Below are 11473 nucleotides of genomic sequence, written 5' to 3'. Positions count from 1 at the left end.
ACAAAAAGTTAATTATTTTAAAATGTTTATTTTTTATTTTAAATTTTATCAGTGACTAGATCAGATTTTTCTTTATTATTAATTAATTTTATCTATTCGTTATGTACACATGAATATATTTCCGTAATAATTCTTAAATATTAATGAATATAAATCTAAAACATTGCACGGCTTAGAGCTAAATTAATAAATAATATAATGGAATATCTATATTAATTTAGTATCACAAAATTTTAAGTTAAAATACTAAATAATAAATTAATTAAAAAATAATTAAAACAAATTTAAAACAAAAACATGGAAAATTTCTTAAAATTTTCTATTTTCAAAAATAATTGAAATCATTTCTTAGTCATTTGTTGTAAGCTGCAGGCCGTTGACTACTATGACGAGAGCTATTATTGCCGGCAAAACTATTATTTGAAGAACTATTGGGGGTGCTGTTGGTCTGGTCACTTTCCTTGTCTTGATGGGCCGTCATATGGCGTGTTAAGTGATGACGCTCTCGAAAGCTTTCCTGACAAACGGGACACTTAAGTTTTTCCTCGCGTTTACGCCGATTGGGATCCGTCGCTACTTCACTTTTGTGATGAGAACGCATATGATACACCAGGTCACTAGTCATACGGAAACTAATATTACATTTCGCACATACATTCTGGGCCGTAAGTGTGAATGTTGAGGCCAAAGTAGGCGGTATCAGGGTGGAGAGTATGGCGGCAGCAGCAGGATTTTGCACGATTCTAGGCAATTCCGGATGAGGAATACCCGCAAATGGATGCGGTACATTACCAGCTCCATGAGGAAATGGAAATCCTGGATAAACAGGGAAAAACTCTGGTGGACTGGAAGGTGGTGGTGGACCTGAAGACTGTTGTTCTTGACTAAGATTCGGACGATAGAGCAATTGTTGCTTTAGTCTTTGCGTTTGAAGTGTCTGGACCGAATGAAAAGCTCCATTTGGTGAATATTCTGGGCGAAAATTTTGATAAACCATATTCGGCGACATGCTAGTAGGTGATGAAGGCAAACTGTCAATAGATATGATGTCATTACTACTGGCGCTGGCAGAACGTGGTGGTGTTGTAGCGACGGGAGGACTCATTGAAGAACAGCTCAGCTGATCTGGACTCAAAGGAGGAGCGGGCTGGCCGGGTGATTCCAAACGTGAGGGAACCTTGGTAAAAGCACTTCTTAAAGGTGTTGCTTCCCATTCGGGTGAACTTATTACCAGCGTCGGATCATCATAGATGCGTGGAGTTTTCACCATTATTTGTGGATACCGTCGCAAATCTTGTTTTACTGTTATTTCCGGTTGTTTATTCAATTGCTGATAGAATTGTGGCTGAGGTCTTTGTTTTTCCACTTGATTATTTTTTAAACGTTCATCGGGCATCATTAGAAATGCCACATCAAATGAACGTTTCAAAGTGCTTTTAGTTGTTGGTGATGTGGTGGTGGTCTTTGGTGATAATTGATTATTTGTATTTCCCTGATAACTATCATCATTGGGTGGTGTTGGTGGAGTAGTTGATATTTGTAAATCCTTGGCTTGTGGGCACTCCTGTACAGGTGATGCCCGTTGTATGGTATGTGAATGACCGCTATCCATAATCATATTCATACGCAACTATAGTTTTTACTTTAAGTTTTGGGTTTGTTTATCAAATCACTTTTTCAATATTTTTGTTTTTATTAAAATTTTTAAAAATTTCTTTTACAACACTTTTCACTTGTTTTTTAGTCCTTCTCTTCTTTATATTCAGTTTATAAGTATTTTTTCCAATAAGATATTTTTTCCGTTTTTATAGCCGTTTAAATTTCATTTAGTGTTCCAACACTTTCAAAGTCTAAGCGAAAACTGGTACGCCGCGACAATCTGTTTCTCTTTAAGTAGATTTTTTCCAGAGCGTTTAATTTGATATTCCCTCAAACACACACACTCTTACTCAACATCCTTCTTACCAATTTGAAAAACAAAAGCAGGGTATGAATCTACATACTTACATACATTCATAAGTATAAATCTAGTTGGATTCTGGTTTAAATTGTTGCACACAATCCAATAGTACTCACACATCTGTCCTGATTTTTCCTTTATTGTCCTTGTGTATTGTGAAAGTGTGTGTGTGTGTTTCTGTTGCTAAAAGTGAAAGAACACCCCTTATGTTCGTGATGTTTTTGCCTTCTGCATCTTGTTCTCTGTTAAATGTTTTTATTTGAAAGAGGTGCATCTGCTTTGAATGTTGCAAACATATTTTGTTGCTTTATTGTTTGTTGAAGAGAGAGATGGAGTGAGCATAAAACGTACGCTGGTTGGCTGAATTGTTTTAGTTTATAAAAACAATAAACACAAGATGTTACAGTGGTTTCAAAATATTTTGTGAATTAAATAAAATAAATATTATTTTATTTTAAGTTTGTTTAGCCTTTACTTTATTTTGACTGGAAAAGCATAATGAGAAGATATCGAACTAAAACTAGCTACGCAATGCAGATCGTTGGTTCGATTTCCGCCAAAAACTCTGATAAAGAAGCGCACAACAGGCCAGATATTGGCTTACTCTTATCAGACTCTCTGCTCTGCTTCACTTCTAGGGGCATATGGAAAGTGTAGTAGTTCAGACGTCATCAGGTCTTGTATAAAACATAGTTTTGCAGTCTTTTGTCGAAATACAAGTATATTGAGCATAATCATGAGCTCAAAAACACTATTCGGTGGGTTCAGTTGTATGATGTTTAATGAACCGGTTTCAACCATTTTTAATAGCTGGCACAAGCTTTACGTGGACAGCCAGACGGACATGGCTTAATCTACTCAGGAAATGATTTAAATAAAATGTTTGGTGGAGAAAAGGACCAAAACGGAAATTTAGTTTTATTTAAACTTATTAAGTCAACATTTTAAAATTTTTACTACTACTATCGTTACTAAGTCCTACACATAGGGAAAAGGAAATATACACACCTGGTACCAAATTGACACCAAAGAGTTTATAATATTTCAATAACATTTGTTGTCAAAGTATATACATACGTACGACAACACAATGTGATAACGCAACGTTGTCAACATTGCAACAACTCGTTGTCGAAGTCTAAATTTTTTACACATCCGTTGTCTAAATGTTAACAAACGTGGTAAGCTCACTATTGGCAACGGATTGTTTGTCAATAGTGAGCTTACCACGTTTGTTAAGATTTAGACAACGGATGTGTATAAAATTTAGATTTCGGCAACGAATTGTTGCAATGTTGTCAACATTACATAGTGTTGTCGTACGTATGTATGTATATACTTTGACAACGGATGGTATTGAAAAATTATAAACAGTTTGGCGTGTATATGTCTTTTTCCCTCTGTGTATATAGGACCAAATGGAGTTTTTAGAACATAAATAATAATGATATGTTCTAGTCTGGTAGACCGGAAGTGTTGGAATCAATTCCCACCTGAGGCACTGGTAAAGGAGCACACAACATAAAAATACATAAAATTAAATATAAGCGCTCCTATTTGAAGGGAAATCCTTTGAGAATTTTTTCATTCTAAATGGTATTTTTTGAATTGTCCTTATTTTTATTTCCTTCAACTTTCCATATCAAAATTTACCGATTCATTTGCAGATGACACCAATATTTGTAATTCTTACTTATTTCATTAATGATTCAGGAAAAACTTGACTTACTCGGTAACTAGGCAAGTAATATGGGAGCCAAGTGAAAGTACTTACTTGTGATCGACGAAGTTCAAAAAATAACTGGTTACAAATGGGCTTACTAGACTTTCCCGGTATTACAGGGATTACTACTGATGTCAACTAGGATTCGAATTTACATAATGTCAGACAGCCAAGCTCCAGTGTTGTAATGGAATGTGTGACATCATTGAATGAACGAACATACAAATTAGCACTATGTTGGACACCCGGCCATAAAGGTCATTCTGGCAACGAACGGTCGGATTGCTTAGCAAATCCGCTCTTATCGGCCCTGAACAATTCTATGGTATCCCACAAGGATACGTCAGACAAAGATGCGAATCGTGGGTCGAATCAGAATTTGCGTGCCACTGGGAAGCTATAACAGGGCTTAGACAGACAAAGCGATATCAATTATGCTATCAAGGGCAAAATCCCAAAAGTTGCTATCGCTTAACAAAAGTGATCTCAGAATACTAACGAGACTACTCACGGGTCTCAAATATCATAAATTCATCCTAGGAAACGCCATATCGAAGCTATGTAGATATTGTGGCTGCCGGGAGAAATCCACTGAACACATATTGAGTAATTGTCCATCACTAAGAACTCGTAGAAGAATCTTAGGTGTTGCATCACTAGCCTCGAAGGATATATTCAACCTCTCACCATTTGATTGGTTATTTTCATACATGAATTAAACCTGTTATGGTGAACCCAATGGCTGCACAAAAGATCCAAAACAGGGTCGCAGTGCTTAGGGCCCTCTCTCATCTAATCTAAACTAGGATTCGAACCACAAACTTTTTTATTGGACAGATGCTCTATATAGGTAAGGTTAGTTTATGTGGGTTGCTCGCTAGCAAGCGAGTTCACTCGAAAGTCTTGTGGCCCTTTTTGTGATACCCTTAGAATTACCATTCCCTAATATTGAGAGAATGGTTTCCCTCGCTAATTTCGTTGACTACTTGGTTCGTTCGGTTTCCGTGAAAACCAGCCGGTGCTTTAACAAAAACGGATCATGTTTATTAGTGACACATCTCTGAGACAGTCTAGATCATGCAAAAGAGCTCTACCAAGATAGAGTAGTCTGTGGTCTTGTAAGGCCGGGCAGTCACATAGAAGCTGTTGTACCGATTTCACTTCTTCTTCGTCCTAGCAGCTTCCACAGTAGTTCCGACATATGTCCAATCATACAGTGCCCAGTAATTATACCAGTTAGAAGCCTAGTTCTTACTAAGAGACAAAAGATCCTAGTCCTATCTATTGTCAGAGTGGGCCAGAGCAGTCTCCATATTCTACAAGTGGTGATATCTGACCACCTGAGTTCCATCTCACTCAAAGCCCATTCATCTATCAATTTCGATAGGGTCGTTAGGGGAGTGTGAATATCCTTTTGCGCAAGGGTTAAGTCATGAGACGACCCTTTGGTTGCTCATTAATCAGATATTTCATTTCGACTTAATAACATTGGAGTTAAGAGCCTTGATTGATGCAAGGCTGTCCAGGTATGTATAGTCGAATTTTCGAGATTTAGTTCGGGAATTCTTCTGGCATATATCTCTACCTGAAGGACCATGCAGGTGTCAGGTAGTCAAAGAGACAGTAGAAGATTTATTTTTTCGGAGAAGATTCCCGATCCCGTGCCAATTTCTATCTTTGAGCCATCAGTATGGATTGAGATCACGTCGTCCCTTAGGACAGCGTTCGCGCCCCAATTATCCCTTGTCGGTATTCTGGTCTTGAATGATCTATTAAAATTCAGTATAGATAGAATGTAGTCTGTTTCCTGCCCCATGATTGGCCTGCCTATCTTTTGTATTTCGATATTATAATTTGGGAACCAGTTATTCTTCATACCGAAATCCAGTTTTTAATTAAATTTTTTTTTCATTTTATATCAGAAAGGAAGATTTAATTTAAAAAAATTATAAAAAAATATTTTTTTTTTTTCAAATTATAGTCCAATTAATACCACTGTTTAATAAAAGAACAACATGTGCACAAATAGACAGTGAAAATATGGTTTGAAACTACCCTAAATAAAATTCAACATGCGCGTACAACATTGAATATTTTTATATGAAATATAAAAAGGCGGAGCACCATGCTACAAAATGCTATTCTAAATATATTTCCATTCTTCTTTCTGCTTGCTGCTCTCATCAATTGTTTCACTAACAGGTTGATTGTGTCAAGACTACAAAATAATGGAATGGGCTTAAACACTATTCATATCGTACACATATTTTGTTGCTACAATATATATTTTTTTTTGCAACTTATAAAACATACTACATATTATAACAATTGTTTATAGTATTGTTGTTGTTGGTGTTTCCGTTGCTGATACCAAAACTAAACACTATGTTTGAATTGAACGAACATTTAAATCCTTTATCCGATTGAAAACAAAATCATGTAGAGTAGATTACAAAATTATATACAAAATCTACATATAAACTAGAGATAAAGGATTAAACGTTATGATATATAGCCTTGTTTATAGCAAGGAGTCTTGGTTATAGTTTCAGATTATATAGTAATTAAGTAAAATTTTACTTAAATTCCAATTGGAATTTTTTCTAAAAACAAAGTTCTTATATGAAATGTTGTGGTAGTGTGCAATATTAAACTTTTATCCTTGTTTTAACCACAAACTTCTCCGAATTTCAAAAGAGTTTGAGAACTTTTTTTGCCAACTAAAAAACAGAATGTTTTTTATTATTACTCAGTCTTTTTGCGATACACATTCGTATTTTCACACATTATAGAAAGAATGGCTTCCCCAATATGTGGAAGTTTAGATGTTGTATCTCTTGGTTGTGGCCATGTATTTTTTTCTATGTTTGTATTTAGAATGTGTGCTCATTTTATGGTCATATTCAAGTTAAACAAAATATGTGCGAATTTTATTATCAAAACGTTATGTTTATGTGTCCAACGCGTGTCCGACTGTATGTGTGTTGTTGTTTTTTCTATACACTTGTTATTTTTTTCAGCTCTCCAACTCGTTTGAATCTAAATTTGTTCCTTTTTTATCTAGCAACAGTGTTGCCAATATTTTTTCACCATTTCTCGTAAAACCATGTCACAAAACCGCTAGAAATCGCCAGCTTTAGAATATATAGTAGGCAATAGACTAGACTACAGACTAAACTATTTGACAATAGTCTGGACCATATACTACACTATAGACGACACTATAAAATAGAATATAGACTAAACTATAGACTAGACTATAGATTACACTATTACTAGGCTACACTTCAGACTAGACTGGACTGTAAATTAGACTATAGGCTAGACTATAGACTACACTATAGAATAGACTAGACTATAGACTAGACTATAGACTAGACTACATAGACTAGACTATAGACTAGAATATAGACTAGACTATAGACTAGACTATAGACTAGACTATAGACTAGACTATAGACTAGACTATAGACTAAACTATAGACTAGACTATAGACTAGACTATAGACTAGACTATAGACTAGACTATAGACTAGACTATAGACTAGACTATAGACTAGACTATAGACTAGACTATAGACTAGACTATAGACTAGACTTTAGACTAGACTATAGACTAGACTATAGAATAGACTATAGACTAGACTATAGACTAGACTATAGACTAGACTATAGACTAGACTATAGACTAGACTATAGACTAGACTATAGACTAGACTATAGACTAGACTATAGACTAGACTATAGACTAGACTATAGACTAGACTATAGACTAGACTATAGACTAGACTATAGACTAGACTATAGACTAGACTATAGACTAGACTATAGACTAGACTATAGACTAGACTATAGACTAGACTATAGACTAGACTATAGACTAGACTATAGACTAGACTATAGACTAGACTATAGACAGACTATAGACTAGACTATAGACAAGACTATAGACTAGACTATAGACAAGACTATAGACTAGACTATAGACAAGACTATAGACTAGACTATAGACTAGACTATAGACTAGACTATAGACCAGACTATAGACTAGACTATAGACTAGACTATAGACTAGACTATAGACCAGACTATAGACTAGACTATAGACTAGACTATAGACTAGACTATAGACTAGACTATAGACTAGACTATAGACTAGACTATAGACTAGACTATAGACTAGACTATAGACTAGACTATAGACTAGACTATAGACTAGACTATAGACTAGACTATAGACTAGACTAGACTAGACTATAGACTAGACTATACTCTAGACTAAAGACTAGACTATAGACTAGACTATAGACTAGACTATAGACTAGACTATAGACTAGACTATAGACTAGACTATAGACTAGACTATAGACTAGACTATAGACTAGACTATAGACTAGACTTTAGACTAGACTTTAGACTAGACTATAGAATAGACTATAGTGAATATTTTCGAAAATACTTAACTGGAAAAATAACTATCAGTTAAACGATAACTGGAGGTGGTGAAAAGAGGGGTTAATAAGCGAAATACTCAATGTTTATTACAAAGTTGGGCAAAAACGCCAGAAATCTCCAAACTCTGGTTAAAAATCTCCAAATTTCCCGCTAACCACTAAAACGCATTTTTTCCCGCAATTGTCATTCCAAAAACGTCAGATTTGACGGGAAAAACGTCAAATTGGCAACAATGTCCTGCAAGCAAATAAAACTTGTAGAGAATATCTGACTATTTCATACTTGACCATTGTGTTAGTTAATATAAATTTTTGTAAATATGTATATATCTACATACATATGGATCTGTATATTACATACATATGTACATTTTTGAGCATGTCTGCTGTATATAAAATTCAGTCAACATATTTATAAAATGACACACAAACTGGCAAACATATGCAGTGTTTATATAAAAATGTTCATTTTCATTTTATTTAAATTAGTTTTCCTACGTATGGTTATTTTATTTTTTTACGATTGTGTTTATGTGTATTTGGCTAATGTCCTTGTATGAATATGTTTATGTGTGTGTTTGTTGGTTTATTTGTCTGCGTTTATTTATTTATTTATCTATCTGACTTGTGTGTGTTTTTTTAGCTTTTTCCTAATTTTTGCATATTTTCAGGTGATAATTGTTCACCAAACATATGAGTTGCATACTAAATTAAATTTATTATAACTACATATATATATAAATAATTGTACTTACATACATACATATATTAGTGTATGTATAAGTACATATGTATGTATATGTATACAGACAACAATATGTATTATGTAATTTTTGCCATTCCGTAATTTATATAATTTTTTTACGTTTATGCAAATGAAATCATAACATAATTAAGTTCAGCATTTTTGTTTAAAAATTTTAAGAATTTAAAAGAATTATAATTATAAAACTTCAGATTAATCATAAAAGCTATTTTTATACCTTACACCACTATAGTGGGGAGGGTATTATGCGTTTGAGCTGATGTTTGGAAGACCCAAAAAGTCCTACATCAATTTCTCGAATCAATTTAGCTATGTCCGTCTGTCCTTCCGTCCGTCCGTCTGTTTGTGTTATTGCACGCTCCAGGTCGCAATTTTCAGAATAATTTGATGAAATTTGACACATACTCTTCTATCGATCCAAGGACAAATGCTATTGAATATGGTTGAGATCGGTCCATTATTTCGCCTAGCCCCCATACAACCCTACCCACTGAATAGGGCTTTTGAGCTCAAAATAGTGTTAAATGTTCTAGTATGTTAACCAAAATCGGCAAAATTAAGTTTTATAGAAGTTTTAATAACATTACCGAATTTTGTTATAATCGAGCCTAACATAGCCCCCATACAAACTCCCATTCAGAAAATGACTTGAAGGTCAAAATTACTTATAAACACTAATAACATGATAAAATTCTACATAAATAACTTTGATGTAGACGTAAAATTCCTCTACCAAAATTTATAAGGATAGGCCCACAATTACCCATACCCCCATATGGTCCCTCTTTTAGAGTATATCTTTTTTTGTCAACAATAAGTAAAAATATTCCAGAATTAACGCACAAATGCTTTATTATTTAAAAAATAATCAACATTTTTATTATACTCACTGGTGTAGGGTATTATATGATCGACGATGCCCGCTAAATCGATTCAGAAAGTGATTCTGAGCCGATTGGTGGGTGTAGGACCAATATTTTTGAGTGTTACAAAAATCAGGACAAACGCACAATACCCTACTCACTATAGTAGTGTAGGGTATAAATATTCGATACATGCATGAATATGGATGAATATCTGTATCCGCTTACTATTTCAAAACCTAATCTGACATAAGAAATAGATTGTTTAAAGAAAAACATTAACTACATTACAGATGTGTGATTATCTGCTACTCAATCAAACAGCCAAGACAGTTGTCAAAATCGAAAAGGCGTGAAATTGCTTTATGTCAAAAATGAAGACTGTTAATGTGATTTTCTCCAGCTAAGAAACTACTCGCACACATAACTAAAACTAACAAGATTACAAATTGTATAAGAACATGTGTGAGTAGTTAAGGATATTATTGAAGGCAATATATGCTTACATATACATACATATATAAATATATGTATAGAAATGTATAAAAAATGTTTATTCTTTATCTTTATAACCAACAATAATTTTTTTATCTTTTCTAAAGACTTAATTAATTTAAATCTTGTCTTTTATACAAAAAACACATAAACATTTTCTACTTATATTGTGTTACATTTTGGTTTTTAAATATTATTAACTATTCTATTTAGTATTATGTGGCAAAAGTATATTTCTATTTTTGTTTTGCCTTAATTCAATTACGCCAACACTACAAGATAATTATGTAAATTTATTTCGATTTATGTCTTGATAAGAAACATCTTTTAATGTCTTTGTTTTTGTTGGAGTAAATGACAAGAAGTTTCAACTACGCATCCATACCATTAAGAAAATAATAAAAGTTTAGAAAATTTATGGAATATTGTTTTCTCAGATGCGATAACTATATAATTTAAGTAGTTTAATAGAAACACATTCCATTTCAATATTAATATAATTTTCGAATAAATTACTTATGTCAGTCATAAGATGTTTCATAATTTTATAGGAAAATCTGTGAGATTTACATTTATGAAAAATATTATTAAGTCAATCAAGAAAATAATGAAAAACTAATGAGAATGGTACAAACTAGTATACAGTTTCATATGGTCGGCCGGCCGTGACCAACTATACATAGACTAGTCTATAGAGTAGACTATAGACTAGACTATATACTAGACTATGGACTAGACTCTAGACTAGACTATAGACTAGACTATAGACTAGACTCTAGACTACACTATAGACTAGACTATAGACAAGACTATAGACTAGATTATAGACTATACTATAGACTAGACTATAGACTAGACTATAGACTAGACTATAGACTAGACTATAGACTAGACTATAGACTAGACTATAGACTAGACTATAGACTAGACTATAGACTAGACTATAGACTAGACTATAGACTAGACTATAGACTAGACTATAGACTAGACTATAGACTAGACTATAGACTAGACTATAGACTAGACTATAGACTAGACTATAGACTAGACTATAGACTAGACTATAGACTAGACTATAGACTAGACTATAGACTAGACTATAGACTAGACTATAGACTAGACTATAGACTAGACTATAGACTAGACTAGACTAGACTATAGACTAGACTATAGACTAGACTATAGACTAGACTATAGACTAGACTATAGACT

The 11473-nt window shown here is 33.5% G+C and overlaps 1 protein-coding gene across 1 annotated transcript; it reads right to left on the bottom strand.

Moving 5' to 3' along the window:
• Positions 1-352: 352 nt before the first annotated feature.
• On the bottom strand, positions 353-1662 carry LOC119601957. The gene has a single exon (XM_037953264.1). It carries the CDS (start codon positions 1622-1624, stop codon positions 353-355), a length of 1272 nt encoding a protein of 423 aa, XP_037809192.1. The 5' UTR covers positions 1625-1662.
• Between the last annotated feature and the right edge of the window lie 9811 nt (positions 1663-11473).

The sequence above is a fragment of the Lucilia sericata genome, unplaced genomic scaffold (assembly GCF_015586225.1).
Source record: "Lucilia sericata isolate MDLA Ls3-8-SP2 unplaced genomic scaffold, ASM1558622v1 Contig000201F_arrow, whole genome shotgun sequence".
NCBI lineage: Eukaryota > Metazoa > Arthropoda > Insecta > Diptera > Calliphoridae > Lucilia > Lucilia sericata.
Note: the sequence above shows the minus strand (reverse complement) of the source record. Positions and strands in the feature narration are given on the sequence as shown.

What these genes read in the sequence shown, in the direction of transcription:
- LOC119601957 (XM_037953264.1), bottom strand. Translation starts at nt 1,624, where the DNA reads ATGAATATGATTATGGATAGCGGTCATTCACATACCATACAACGGGCA.